Below are 16,020 nucleotides of genomic sequence, written 5' to 3' on the forward strand. Positions count from 1 at the left end.
ATCAAGTTTTACCAAATACTAGCAAGGAAAACCCCACTCCAGTATTCTTGACTGGAAAATCCCATGGGCGGAGGAGCCTGGTAGGCTGCAGTCCATGGGGTCGTGAAGAGTCGGACATGACTGAGCGACTTCACTTTCACTTTTCACTTTCATGTATTGGAGAAGGAAATGGCAACACACTCCAGTGTTCTTGCCTATGGGCTGCCATCTATGGGGTCGCACAGAGTTGGACACGATGAAGTGACTTAGCAGCAGCAGCAAAGAAAAATCCAAAATTAAAGGAAGTTCTATACACATGAAAATTAATTTTATCTTTGAAACACACATACCTAAAATATTTGTACTATAACAAATACTTTTCTGTTGTTGTTGTCCAGTTGCTAAGTCGTGTCCAACTCTGCAACCTCATGGAATGCAGCACACCCGGCCTCCCTGTCCCTCACCATCTCCCAGAGTTTTCCCAAGTTCATGTTCATTGAATCAGTGATGCTATCATATTGTACCCATAAACTTCTAGCTTTGGCAGTGTTGATTAGGGGGTCATATCAGTAATAAACTGAAAGAAAATACAGTGTACTTGGGTAGCTACTATAAATATCACACACCCATAATTAAATTTTGACTCCTCTTTCACTGATACATTGCTCTGATACTTAATTAAATCAATTCCAAATGTAAGATTCCTGTGTGTTCTGATCATCAATAAAGATGACCACCATAGCTTTAAAATAAACCGTGTTCCAGAGAAGTTTTACAGCATTGCAGTGACTGACAGAGACTAGTGTTTCAGTAGTATAGAAAGCAATTAAATGTTTTTAACACAAAGCAAAAAAAAAAAATACTACTGGCTGTGGAAGAAGGAGATTGATAAAATGAACAAAATCAGGACTTTCTATTGTTGACAAAACATTAGTACAAAGGAATATCATTCAATCACTAAAAAGAAGGAACTCTTGCTACTTATGACAATGTAGATGGATATTTATATTTAGGACATCGTGTCAAGTGAGATTAGGCAGACGAAGACAAATGCCATATATTCTCCTTTATATGTGGTATCTAAGCAAATAAACAAACTCGTAGATACAGGAGAACAGGCTGGTGGCTGCTGGAGGCAGGGGGTGAGGGTGGATGAAATGGGTGAAAGAAATCAAAAGATACAAACTTCCAGTTATAAAATAAGTCCTGGGAATGGAATGTGTGGCATGGTAACTATAGTTAATAATGATGGTGCTTTAGTTGCTAAGTCCTATCTGACTCTTGCAACCCCTTGGACTGTAGCCCTCCAGGCTCCACTGTCCATGGGATTTCCCAAGCAAGAATATTGGAAAGGGTTGCCATCTCCTCCTCCAGGGGATCTTCCCAACCTAGGGACTGAACCCCTGTCTCCTGCATCAACCCAAGTGGACTCTACTGCTGAGTCATCAGGGAAGCCATCGTTAATAACACTGTGTTATATATTTGAAAGTTACTAAGAGAGTAGGCCTTAAAAGTTCTTATCACACGGGGAAAAAATTGTAATTATGCATGGTGATGTACGTTTCTTAGAGTTGTGATTACCATTTTGCCATGTATACAAATACTGATTGTTATGTTGTATACCTGAAACTAATAATAATGTTATATGTCACTTATATCTCAAAAAAAACTGCAGTTATTCATTAGTAGCTTTAAACAAGAGATTAAGATTAACAGAAATTGTTCTTTTTTTTTTTTCATTAGTCATTTTGTGCGATCTGTTATTAAGAAAGGGCTGGTTCCAGGATCTGGTTTATGTTCCCTTACTGAAAATGATGAAACTGCGACCTTTAGCCAGATAGACTTAAACCAATTGACAAAAAATATGTCTCAGGTAACTATGTTACTCTTATTATTAGCCCAGATCTTAACTATGAAAGTTTTTGTTTTCTCCTTAAACTGTGAAACATATTGTACTCAAATGCATTTGAGCACAATAAATAATACTGAAAATAAGTTTCTTAGGTACCCATTTCACAGTACCCAACACAGGTACCCCTCTGCTCCTCCCACAATAATCAGGAAACCATGTGTCCCAGGGGCAGGGCTACAAAATACAAGGGTTTATATTGGTATGTCTGAGCTGGGAAAGGAACACTTTAAATAGGGTGCCCCTAGATGAACTGAATCTGAAAGAGACACTAACCCTATGTGTTAAAGCCATGGAGATTTCAGGACTGGTTTGTTATCACAGACTAGCTCAGCCTTATATGGTTCATGTTTTTAAACAGCAAAACTGCCTTACCTTTGCCTCTTAAAATAGATACAAATGATAGGGAAAACAGGGCTGTTTTCAGATGTTCCCTAGGAATTAAGATTTAGCACAAGTCAGGAATTAATTATATCCCTGTTTCTTCTTCCACCTTCATCATTACTTCCAGCTGTAATGGAAGAAAGATGATAAGGCATAAAAAATATTTGTTCTTTAAAAATATTCTAGCTGTGGAACGGTTAGGTATTTTTTCGTATACAACTTTATGTACAACTAATTGCTTCATTTTTTTTTTCCGCTTGCTTATTTTTTCTATGACACGTTAGGAAACTGTCCCAAATGTGTTTTTTAAAAAAAGAAAAGAAACACCGTTAAACAAACACCCTCTGAACACCTTCACCACATAAACATGTGAGATAACTATCAATGCTGACTATTTCCCTCGAGACATCACCCCTGCGATCCTTTGTTCTCTTGCTCTTATTCAAACTGATAGAAATCTGTAGTTGTCATCGTGGGACTGTCTCTTCTCTCTCTCCTCTGATGGATTTTCTAATTTTTGGAAACTATGCTGTCCTCCGACTTTATACTCTAATTTCGATGGCATACATCTTCTAATACTCCCTGCGAAAAGAAGCGTGGAAAGTGAAGATTATGAGAGCAAGAAGTTCTTTGTATATTCTTGATGTTAACCCTTTATTACGCATACGATTTGCAAATAATTTCTCTCATTCCATAGGCTGCATTTTCACTGTTGATTATCTCTTTTTGAATGACAGAAGATTTTCTACATAGTCCAATTTCTTTGTACTTTTGCTGTCTGTGTTTTTGTTGTCAAATCTAAGAAACCAGTGTCAAATCCAATATCACTAAGCTCTTCACCTATGTTTTCTTTGAAAAGTTTTTTCAGTTTTAGTCTCTTTTTTTTAAATCAACTTTACATTCAAACTTTCTGTTGAATTTATTTTATTTTCCTATTTTTAGATTCTAAGAGCTCTACCTTGTTCTTGATGTATTTTTATAGAAGTTTACTGTTTGATAATTGACTTCTTAACTTTCTGATAATACTAACTTTTAAAATGTCTCCTTATATTATTATTTCTGGTTCCTGTGAATCTCTCTACCCACATCCATTAGTTTCTTTCTTTTATATGGGGCTCTTTCCTCAATTGCCTGGCAGTACTTTGTTAGATACATATAAGGAGTTTATGACATTAAAGGGCTATTGATTAGAGGAAGCGTTATGGCATGGATAGAGCTTGTCAGCTGGTAGCTTTAATTTGAGATAACGGGATAAATGAGCTTCATTTGGGGGTGGGACTGGCTCCAAATATGAGATTCCCTGAGGTTTTCCCACAGCTCTGTTCAGTTTCATAGGTTAAGGGTTCTCTAATCTCCCTGCTGGGGTGGGATGTGGTGGTAAGGATTGTCATACTCTTATCGACCAGAGTTATTAAAGCCAAGCAGCAGAGTTCCTGAGAGTCTCAGAGTTCATCATGTGGGTGTTCACTTAATTCCTCTCCTGTCTTTGTAGTAGCCTTTCTTGCTTCCCACTCTGTCTGTGAACCCAGATCTGGAGATTTTTCATTTAATTTCTCCACTTGAATCAAGCTCCAGTGTTCTATTTAGGCTGAAGAAGGATAGATGCTAAACCAGAAGGGATTAGGGAGAAGTGGGGACTTATCTGTTCCTTATATAGACATTCAACCCATCCCTATATTTCAGCCTGTCTCTCATTTCCTGATTTTCAGTTCAGTTTAGTCGCTCAGATGTGCCCAACTCTTTGCAATCCCATGGACTGCAGCATGCCAGGCTTCCCTGTCCATCACCAACTCCTGGAGCTTAGTCAAACTCATGTCCATCGAGTTGGTGATGCCACCCAACCATCTCATCCTCTGTTGTCCCCTTCTCCTCCCACCTTCAATCTTTCCCAGCATCAGGGTATTTTCAAATGAGTCAGTTCTTCGCATCAGGTGGCCAAAGTACTGGAGTATTCTCCTTCTCAGATGCCTACTAATTGTTTCTGGGCTTCTAAGGCTTGAATGGGCTTGCTTCTCACTAACACTTTATATTCAATTATCTCTACTCTGTTGTCTTCTCCACCCACTTTACATCATCCAAAATATTGTTAGCATCACCCATCACTAGTCTGTATAAATTTATACAATTTTATCTTTTAAATTATTTTAACTGTTTTAGAAATAGCAGAGTACTACATGTGCATTCAATGTATTTTCCCTGTTAAAAGTTTGAGAAACCATTTTTTATAATTTGAAATAATCTTTTCTAGCTTCTGTATGTGTGCTTATTCACTCAGTCATGTCCAACTCTTATGACCCTGTAGACTGTAGCCCACCAGGCTTCTCCGTCCATGGGATTCTCCAGGCAAGAATACTGGAGTGGGTTACCATCGCCTTCTCCAGGGGATCTTCCCGACCCAGGAATCAAATCCGGGTCTCCCGCATTGGAGGCAGACACGTTAACCTCTGAGCCACCAGGGAAGCCATTATTGGTGTATAAATTATCGGTGCCTCATACCATCCAACATATCTACTCAGGGATATTATTGCTTTAATTTAAATTTTCTTATAAGATTCAAACATGTAATTAGCTCATATAAGCAGTATTTTAATGTCACAAATGTAAACCCTCAGTCAACTTCACATCTTTTGGATTTAAGGTTGAAAACATATTGCATTTTGCTGTAGTTTTAGTAAGGATTTAGAGAAATTTCTATTTCTCCAGTGTTTAAAAGACTGTATGAACCCTTTTAAAAACCGTGGTGCTTCTGTTGAATTTATAAATGATTTCTCAATGTGTTCCTTTCAATTCACAGGGAAATGTTTCACAACCTGTACTCGGAAAAGGTAAATCAATAATATTCTCATGACTTTTTTCTCAGATATCAAAATACAAAGTGGTCTCTGCTTTTTGACAGCTTCTTGCTTTCCCTTCTCCTGTTCTCAGCACCCCTCCCCTCACCCCAAGGTCTTCTCTGATGTGTTGAGTCTAATCTGCTCCCGGCTAGAAACCCAGCTAGAAAAATCAGATAATCACACTTGTTAAATTCAAGCTTAAAGTCAAAATGAAAGACAATCTGATTAAAGCCCCATGAGTCATGCTCATGTGTTTCAATGCATGCACATTAGGATCAAAGCACTAAAACCACTGCAAATTCCTCAGTTCCTAAATAATGACTTGTATGTGTAAAAGTGTTAGTTGCTCAGTCATGTCTGACTCTGTGACCCCATGGACTTGTAGTTGCTCTGTCTTGCCTGACTCTGTGTGACCCCATGGAGTGCCACCAGGCTCCTCTGTCCATGGGATTCTCCAGGCAAGATTACTGGAGTGGGTTGCCATTCCCTTCTCCAGGAGATCTTCCTGACCCAGGGAGCGAACTCCCAAGGCTCAAATCCAAAAACAGTGTTGTGTGGCATGTGTATATATAACATTGTAGCTCCAGAAAGTATATGGGAAATTTATGGCTTTGATAAACATAAAATAAGATTGCAGAATCACTGACTATGGAGATCAATCATCTTATAGAAAGATGTCAGTCACCATAGATCTTTCAAGTTTTTGTTTCTTCTTCTATTGTCTGGCCCATCCCATCTCTTAATGTCAGTTTATAGCAGATTTTACATGCATTGTTCAGTTGCTAAGTCGTATCTGACTCTTTGTGACCCCATGAACTGTAGCATGCCGGGCTTCCCTATCCTTCCTTATCTCCCTGAGTTTGCTCAAACTCATGTCCGTTGAGTTAGTGATCCCACCCAACCATCTCATCCTCTGTTGTCCCCTTCTCCTCTTGCCCTTGATCTTTCCCAGCATCAGGCTCTTTTCCAATGAGTCATCTCTTCACATCAGGTGACCAACGTATTGGAGCTTCAGCTTCAGCATCAGTCCTTCCAGTGAATATTCAGGGTTGATTTCCTTTATTAGGAGTGACTGGTTTTATCGTACATAAGCATAAAGCTGCTAAATTGGGTTATAACTTTGCAATCTCTAAAGAATATGTGCACAAATTTACAAAAGTGCTTTCAGGTTGTCTGGACACTCTGCATACAAGGTCGGATTAAATTCTCCTGAACGTATGAAAACGGGTCTCTGCATGGCCCTCTGCAAATCTGAGGCCTGCATGGAAATGACTATCTCAGGAAATATTTTCTCAAAAACAGACTTCAGTATGTGAGCTTCCCTCTACTGTTTTCCATACCTTAATAACTTAGTATTTAACACCCTAGGTGTGTTTGATACTGTTGTCTTCTGCTCTGCACAGATGAACTAGCAGACTATGGAGTCAATGACACAGTCCATCCAGCTGAAGGAATCAGTTTGGAAAAAGATTTGATCAGCCAGACAACAGCAACACAGGAAAAATCGCAGGAGGAACTTACAACAATAAATAACAGCGTTTCTAAAGAAATATGGTTGGATTTTGAAGACTTCTGTGTATGCTTTCAGTAAGTATAAAGTTTATGTGTGTATGTAATATAATGGATATATAAGCCTCTGACTTTTAGCTTTCATTTAAAAGAGTTAACCCAGTGTTATTCTGGTGTTGATCTAATAGTAAACAAAAATATTAGAAGGAAATATGGATGAGTTGATTGTCCACACGAAGCATGAGTAGCCAAACCAGTCTCAGGCCAATTTCAGCCTCTTCTCAAAGACTTATTTTTTGTTTGAGTTTATTCACCAAGAGAGATCATTTGTGTCCCTGTCAGGCAACTAATTCATACAGTTATTATTTTTCCCAGCTTTATTTACGTACAATCGACAGATAAAGTTATAAATACTTAGTACACATGGAGGGTGGATAAATTGTGAGATTAAGACGGACATATATACACTACCATATGTAAAATAGATGTGGGAACTTGCTATATAGTACAGGGAGCTTAGCTGAGTGCTCTGTGATGACCTACAGGGGTGGCGTGCAAGGAAGCCTCCAGAGGGAGGGGATATATGTACACATATAACTGTTTCACTTCATTGTAATAGCAGAAACTAACACAATTTTGTAAAGCAATTATACACACACACACAAAATGTGTACATGGTGATGAATTAAAACACAAACATTGTGAAAGATCCCCCCCCATCCATTTAATTAACATAGCTATCACCTCATATGTTTACCTTTCTATTTTGTGTGAGAACATTTAAGTTCCGTTCTTTGAGCACATGTTAATTATACAATGTAGTGTTATCAACAATACTCACCACATCTCACATTATATCTTCAAACCTTATTCATCTTGTAACAGAAAGCTTGTACTCTTTTTACCAATCTCTTATTTTCCCCACCCCCAGCCCTGGCAACCATGTTTTCCCTCTCTGAGTTGTTATTATTTCTTGTAACTGTCATCTATCTTTACCTGTTTTGCCTGTAATTATTCATGTCTGAGAAACTTAATATGTAGTACTAGTCTGTTGCATATAATGACAATAACCTGTTATAAATGTTTTTCAGGACTATATATATTTTCCACAAACCAAGTTCATATTGCCTTAACTTTCAAAAATCAGAATTCAAGGTAAATATAATATCTTCTCTTTCACTTCTTAAATTTTTGATGGAATCATGCTAATGAAAAACACTTTCAAATTTATCAAGAATTTCTAAACTTCTAATATAATTATATTTTAAAAATTGTTAGGGTCTTCTACTAATCGCTTACCCAGACAATAAGCAAAATGCTGCTACCTGGTATTTCCAAGTGTGATCCATCTGATTACGTTTCAGCAGTTCAACCCTGAGATGCATTATTTTATAAATTCACATTAAGGAAAATTTGACTTATAATTAAAGGGAGGAAAACACAAAAAATTCACTATGCATGTTTGCAAGCTAGGTTGCTTCAGTCGTGTCCAGCTCTTTGCAACCCTATGGACTGTGGCCCACCAGGCTCCCCTGTCCACATGATTCCCCAGGCAAGAATACTGGAGTGGACAGCCAAGCCCTCTTCCAAGGAATCGTCACAATCCAGGGATCAAACCCACATCTCATATGTCTTCTGCTAATTAATGTTCACTGACTTGCACACAATTCCTAAACATAAGCACATTTTCGCTATCATTTTTGCTGTATCAGCCCACATTCTTCCCTCTGCTTGATATTAATTCACCTTAGTCCTTCCCACTGCTTGAAGTTCATTCCCCTTCCTCTGGCCAATGTCTACAAGTCCCTCAGAACAGCATGGATTCCGTGAGACCTCCTTCCTCGGCCATAGAGTCTAAGTCAAATATGCTCTCTCCATGCATTCCATGTGACTGTCTACACTCAAACACTTTCCTCCCTCCATCCTGACTGTATGGTCATTCCTCTGTGTTCCTCCACCGACCCATCCACTTCATGTCAGCCTCTTAAGGAAGACTGTCCTTTTCTTTACTGCTGCAATACAGGCCCTGGCATGAAGTAGAAACTTGGTTTAAAAAAATTGTTGAATGAATTAATGAACAAGTCTCACATGGAGTAGAATTTTGGAGAAGATGATGAAATGTATTCTGGGAAACTAAATTACACTGAAACATTCTTGTTGCTTATACGGGACCATGCAAGCCCCCAATGATAACTCCACATCTCGTGAGCTAATGAAGAGTTGGGGGAAGTAAGGAGGCTTGGAGATGACTTCTCCCTTTGCATTTGTACTAGATGAAAATGCAGACAGAGAAAACCTTTTTGAGCATCCCTCAAGAGGTACTTTGCAGCTGGTTGCCTGCTCTGAAAGTACGAATCAGCTCTGTACTAGTGACTGGGGCTGGCAGAATGATTGACCTGGCTCAGAAGTCTGTCTACAAAAAAAACCCAGAGGAATGCTTTGACTTTATGAAGATAAAAAAAACACACAAAGCAAAAGCAAACAAACAAAACCCAAACTGTTAATTGAGAATAGCAGAACCCAATGTGTGGTATGATATTTATTTACCATTTACAGTTAATTTAGGAATGTCATCATATTCAAATTACTGGCAATGATTAAATGATAGTCATTTATGGTGCTCCCTCTGTCCCCAGACTTGAACTAGGTTCTTTATTGCATCAACTCTTCAAGGCAAACCCAATGAAAAGACTATTATTATTATCGATTTTCAGATTAGGAAACTGAGGCAGACCAAGTTTGGGTAAAATGCCCAAGACCACCAAACTAGTAAGTGGCACAAACATCAGGAAAACTGGGTTTTCCTCAGCGAAGCCTGAGCCTTTCTCACTAGCGCACCTTTGGAGGAAGCAGATCCATGGCTCTGGCGCCAGACCGCCTGGTTTTGAATGCAGATTTCTCTTTGGGATAGGACTCTTTGCCTCCGTTTACTTATTTATACCATGGCAGTGAGAGACCTACATCAGAGAGAAAGGAATGAGAGAATTTGTGTAAAACACTTAGAAGAATGCCTAAGACTTAGTAAGTGAAAATAAATGCTGGCTGTCATTATTATTACCAAGAGCATTTGGCACATGAGTTTTTGTTATACATTGCCACCCTATTATATATATATATATATATAATGTGTGTGTTGTGTGTTTGGATATTTTTATGAAGTGATGGTAAATACAGAATTTTATTTTCCTTTTAAAGTTCCACCTTGGCAAAATGAAATGACAGCATCCATTATGAGTCCTTACATCCCCCTGAATTTTTTTTAACATCAATGGTCTGAGAAAATGATGGCTTAGAGGATGTTGTTAGTACCCAAAATTAATGGCCTTTAGTTTGGACTGTCCATGGTCTGAGGCTAGGCAGTCCTGATTTAGGGGCTTCCCTGGTGGCTCAGATGGTAAAGAACCTGCCTGCAATGCAGGAGACCCGGGTTTGATACCTGAGTAGGAAAGATCCTCTGGAGAAGGGCATGGCAATCCACTCCAGTATTCTTGCCTGGAGAACCCCACACACAGAGGAGCCTGGTGGGCTACTGTCCATGAGGTTGCAAAGAGTCGGACACGACTGAGCAACTAACACTTTCACTTTTAGTCCTGGTTTTAGTGGCCACAGGCATTGCCTGCGGAACTGGGAACACAGTCCAAGGCTTCTCCCGTGCACATCCCTTAGCTGTCCCCATGGGTGACGTCATGGGGGTTGGCAGGGGGCTTGCGAAGATGTCTCGTGCCTGCACCAGAGCAGATTGATTCCCTTCATGTGGCCTCCAGGGCCACCTCATCTTCAAATTCTCAGACAGTTTAAAATGATGGCAAATGAGCTATAGGTAGAGCCTCCTTCTTGCTCACATAGGCTACACTGGCAAATCCAGGGTCCTTCAGAGTTTTAGACAGGGAGTATTTGAAACAACTGCCTCTATCACCAACATGTTGCAGACAAAAGAAAACTAAAATAAAGTGTCAAATGCTTTTAGAAAACTTTGGGAGATACAATCATTTTAAATAGTTACGTTGCATCAAACATTTCTAGAAATCTTATTATACTTGGTTATTAAGGATTTCTTTTTCACAATATAACTTGGGCTTTTTTTTTGCATTTCAACTTGTAATTAAAATATTGTTGTAAAATAATATAGAAAACCTTTAAAGTATAATGACAATTAAATTAACACATTTACCATATACCATCAGTCAAAATTATGTTGAAGCACTGGGAAATTGAAGTGCAGTAATAGCACAATAATTGAAAGACCAACATTGGAGTTAGGTATTAGCAGATAGACAGACTTACTTTTGAATCTCAGCTGTGCTACTTTGCAAGCTCTGTGACCTTTGACAAATTACTTACCCTCTCTGTATTTCAGTTTCTTCATCCATAACTATAGATATTAATAATACCCACCTATGAAACTCCAACACTTTGACCACCTCATGAGAAGAGTTGACTCATTGGAAAAGACTGATGCTGGGAGGGATTGAGGGCAGGAGGGGAAGGGGACGACAGATAATGAGATGGCTGGATGGTATCACTGACTCAATGGACATGAGTTTGAGTGAACTCCGGGAGTTGGTGATGGACAGGGAGGCCTGGCGTGCTGTGATTCATGGGGTTGCAAAGAGTCGGACATGACTGAGCGACTGAACTGAACTGAAGATGGATTGAAATCATATTCATGCAATTCTTATGTGCCTATCCACTAAGAGATATTCCAGTTGTGCTCAGTACTTTCTTGCATGCCCCAAGCAAAAATCCAGTTTGGTTCTGGAGTGTGTAGCCTTTCCCTTCTCCAGGGGATCTTCCCAAACCAGGGAGCTAACCCATGTCTTCCACATTGCAGGCAGATTCTTTACCAGCTGAGTCACAGGGGAAGCCCCCAGTTTGCTTCATTAACATGTAATGAGTATAGTTCTGAAGACCTTGTGGAATGGAGGAGTAATAGCAAAAACCACCAAGTAGCATGTGCTTAGTCACTCAGTTGTGTTTGACTCCTTGTGACCCCCAAGCACTGTAGTCAGGCTCCTCTGTCCATAGGATTCTCCAGACAAAAATACTGGAGTGGGTTGCCATGCCCTTCTTCAAGGGTTCTTCCCAACCATTGGGTTGAACCCAGGTCTCCCTCATTGCAGGCAGGTTCTTTACCATCTGAGCCAACAGGGAAGCCCGAGTAGCCTACCTTAATACATTTCTATCCTCTCCCTGTTTACTTATCAGGGACCTATCTTCTGAGCACTGCTCAGCTGTGGGCTCAGTTTCTTCCTCTACTGTCATTTCTGGAACTTTCTTTACTCACAGAGGACAGCTTTGGCTCTCTCTGATATGGTGGCTGGTCTCAGTGTCTGCAGACACGGTTTCCATGGACTGCTGCCGGCATGCACCAGTGTGATTTTCTTCCTTTCATTAAATCTGTAAAGTTCTTGTTGTGGTGTCTGCTGCTGCTGCTGCTGCTAAGTCCCTTCAGTCGTGTCCGACTCTGTGCGACCCCATAGACGGCAGCCCACCAGGCTCCTCCGTCCCTGGCATTCTCCAGGCAAGAACACTGGAGTGGGTTGCCATTTCCTTCTCCAATGCGTGAAAGTGAAAAGGGAAAGTGAAGTCGCTCAGTCGTGTCCGACCCGTAGCGACACCATGGACTGCAGCCTACCAGGCTCCTCCGTCCGTGGGATTTTCCAGGCAAGAGTACTGGAGTGGCTTGCCGTTGCCTTCTCCGTTGTGGTGTCTAGAACACACTAAATGCTCTATGAATGTCAGGGATTGTACTTTCATTAGAATTGGGAAATACCAGCATGAACAGACTGATATGAAATGCAACAATTAGCCTATTTCTTGCAGTTTTCAGATGAACGTGTGTCCTATCACCTATTCGTGGACAGTTTAAAGCCCATTGAACTGCTGATCTGCTTTTCTGCATTGGTACGCTGGGGAGAATCTGGAGGTAAGAGGGCCATGAGAAAATTACAGTCTGAAAGCCCAGCTCACTTTCTACTCAGGGGAAATGTATACTACAAGTTTTAGACACCGAATGAAGGAACGTATTCTCTCTCTCGGAGAAGGCAATGGCAAGCCACTCCAGTACTCTTGCCTAGAAAATCCCATGGATGGAGGAGCCTGGTAGGCTGCAGTCCGTGGGGTCACTAAGGGTCGGACACGACTGAGCTACTTCACTTTCACACATTGGAGAAGGAAATGGCAACCCACTCCAATGTTCTTGCCTGGAGAATCCCAGGGACAGGGGAGCCTGGTGGGCTTCTGTCTGTGGGGTCGCACAGAGTCGGACACGACTGGAGTGACTTAGCAGCAGCAGCAGCATTCCCTCTCTAGACCTCCTAAGATCTTCCTGCTCCTCTGACATCAAAGAGTATGCTCACTCTTGCCACCCATCTCCCTCTTTGTTCTGGTCATATGGTCACCTCTTTAGCACACCTAGTCCCTCTGTTTCTCTCTCCCCTTATACATGTCATCATTTTTGATTCTTTCAAAATCTATTTAAAATCATGAGCTCTTTCTTCTTTGATTTGACTCTTCCAAAGGCCTTTATCTCCATCCCACCCTGGGCCCCTACTATCATGGTTTTATTTAGACTTTGTTGTACCAATAACTGTATTATCTCAATCAATCTTAAGCTCTCTGACCCCCACACCTGAAGCTCCAGTTCACTCTCTCTAGAATTTCCACCCCTATAATTCTTGGACTGAATGGGGACCACCATTCATCAACCTTACAACATTTTCTGTGTCCACCCTCATCAGATCCTTATTTCTCTGATTCCCAACACAGTTTCCATGGCCCATCATCGTATTTATTGACATTTCTTCACATGTACCCTCAACACAAGAGCTTTCTTACCCTTTCAAGTTATGGTCCTGACAAAACCCTAATACTGGTTGAAAATATCTCTGTGCCTGACCTGGGGTTGCATCAGAGCAGCTGAGTGTCACCAAAGAAAAAAAATTCCTACTACCTATCCCCATTTTAAATTGAGGACCACAAACCTCAAAGAGAACAAACAAATGACCTAAGCACTGTCAACATTTCCCAAGTTCATTCATTCTCCCAACTTTCGTTCTTACGGATGATTATTGCAAGCCTGCATATCTCTCTCCATCTTCAAATCTCCCATTCCCACTCTCATTCGTCCCCCTTGAAAAGTTGATGACCTTGCTACTGTTTTCACTGAAGAGATAGAAGGGATCAGAAGTGACCCACTCATCTCCTCATATTGAGCTCTCTCAAGTTCTAGTCACCTTTCCTTCCTATTCTCACAGATAGACTGTTCCTTTTCCTCTCGAAGGCTGGTTTCTTGTGAACACATGCACATATGCACAAAACTGTATTCTTTGATTGACTTGTTTTACTAAAGCATTTATATGTAATTCAAATGTACAGCTCTGACCCTGTATAGGTATAAATATTTGCTGCATGCTTAATATTGAATTTCTTGCCTATCTTGATGGCAGAGACTATGGTTTTCCTACCAAGATATACCCAATGTTTTGAGTGCTATCAGATGTGTAGAAGGTAGGCAATAAATATTTGTTGAATAAACTCTCCAGACTTCAGCGGTGTGAGTTTAGAATGTCTACCTACCCAACAGTTCCTAAGTTGCACCACATCCTAGAACTCCAAATGAATGGAAGTGTTTCAGATCATGTGGTGGCCTGTAACATTAGCTTGAGGGTTAGCTGCAAAACAAGGTAAGAAGTATTTTGCCCTCAGCTACCAATGAAGAATAATATTTTCTACCCATTTTCAGATTTGAAAAAAGTTAATTAAAGTTTAATTAGATTGTTTTAATTAATTTACAAAAACAATTAAATTTAAAATGTTAATTTAATTGAAATGAAAGTTTTGTTAATTATCTGTTATTTCTCCACACACTTAAAGCTAAGAATCAAAGGTAAAAAAGTTAGATAAAATATAGCATATTTTGCCCTTGTTTTGACACTTTCTTAGGAAAATCTCTCATTTTCTCAGATGTAGTAATCTTCCTCCTTTAAAATTACATCCAGCAGGATATTGTGATTACTGCCCTACATAAGAAAAGCAGTGATATACTACAATGAAATATCCCTGGCTGACCTCTTTTTTTCTAACTTTTCCATTCCTGGTTTCTTCAGCTGGGGGAATGACTATGAAGAGGAAATTAGGAATAGGAACGAAGATCTTGCTTCCTCTCGAGTATTATTTCCCATAACTATTCACCCAGTATAATTTCTAATGTTTTATGAGCATTTTCAGAATATGTCTAATTCTTGGTTATTGTTAATATTATTATATTATTATTATAATTATTATTAATGTCATATTGATAAAAAAGCAATACTAGTGATAGCCAACTAGACTCTCACAGTCGAATTTTATATATATATATATATATATATATATAATTTTTTTAACTTTTCCTAAAGCTTTAACAAAGAAAAGCCCTCCCATAGAGCCTGGACTACTTACAGTTGAGACAGTTTCTTGGAAATCTCTGAGGCCACGCAATCTTGTTGTGACAATTCACACCTATGCTACCAAGGCTACAGTGGTTCGTCTGCCTGTTGGGTATGAAGTGACTTTATTTTTCCCATACTAAGAATTATTTGAAGACTTGTAAACTTTTGACTACTAGATAACGAAACAATATGGAATCTAATATGTTGTTTCCTAAAGTGATTTCACAAAGTATAGGTCTATCATCATGATTCTTAAGAAAAATAATTCTAGGAACAAATAAACTGAAGAAATGCTGTACCTTTTGGAAGATGCATAATTGTCAAAGAATCTGAAACTTCTTCAGTAAGGAGTACATTTTAAATGTGTTTAACCCAGTATTTCCTAAAATTAATTTACTAAAATGATCCTTTTGTTTTATTATGCCATAGTTCTTAATAAGGACCATGATTTTATTTTAAAACAGGTTGAAAAAGAGCATGTTTTCTATAAATCTATAGTTTTACCTGTAGTTATTTTTAGTTTTACCTGTAGTTTTATTTTAAATTAAGATACAATTAGTTAAACACATCACATTTTCCATTTTAAAGAAAATATATATAATTGAAAAGTTTTCATGATTTTTGATAAGTAAAGTTCAAACTACTACCTCATATTTCAATAAAGATAAATATTTTGCTGAATTTCCCAAGATCAATCATGATAATTCTATGTGATTATTGAAAAGCTATGGCTCTTATTCAAAAAGCAAAACCCAAGCAATAAAATAAAGTGCTAAAATAATCTATGGCAAGCATCCAATATTCCTAGAAGAATAATGAATTTTAAAAATACTATATTTTTCACATCTCCCCTAAAAACTATAGTATGGAAAGATTCTCCCAGAAATCATTATTCTGTCTGAGTGCTCATTCATCAAGATCACCAAGGATGGGGAACTGATAAAGAATCTACTTTTATCTGGGCTTCCTTGGT

At 39.1% G+C, this 16,020-nt stretch overlaps 1 protein-coding gene across 2 annotated transcripts in view; it reads left to right on the forward strand.

Annotated features, from left to right (window-relative positions):
• ADGB (androglobin) overlaps nucleotides 1-16,020 on the forward strand; it is a 181,504-nt gene that overhangs the window by 86,692 nt on the left and 78,792 nt on the right. For both annotated transcript variants that reach the window (XM_088840947.1, XM_088840948.1), the window contains 6 exons: nucleotides 1,723-1,852; nucleotides 5,067-5,097; nucleotides 6,510-6,693; nucleotides 7,707-7,770; nucleotides 12,439-12,541; nucleotides 15,015-15,156. In XM_088840947.1, the coding sequence (XP_088697073.1) occupies nucleotides 1,723-1,852; nucleotides 5,067-5,097; nucleotides 6,510-6,693; nucleotides 7,707-7,770; nucleotides 12,439-12,541; nucleotides 15,015-15,156 (654 nt within the window). The remainder of the gene's footprint in view (nucleotides 1-1,722; nucleotides 1,853-5,066; nucleotides 5,098-6,509; nucleotides 6,694-7,706; nucleotides 7,771-12,438; nucleotides 12,542-15,014; nucleotides 15,157-16,020) is intronic.

The sequence above is a fragment of the Moschus berezovskii genome, chromosome 10, assembly GCF_049115385.1.
Source record: "Moschus berezovskii isolate FMDL1 chromosome 10, NW_MosBer_1.0, whole genome shotgun sequence".
Lineage (NCBI taxonomy): Eukaryota > Metazoa > Chordata > Mammalia > Artiodactyla > Moschidae > Moschus > Moschus berezovskii.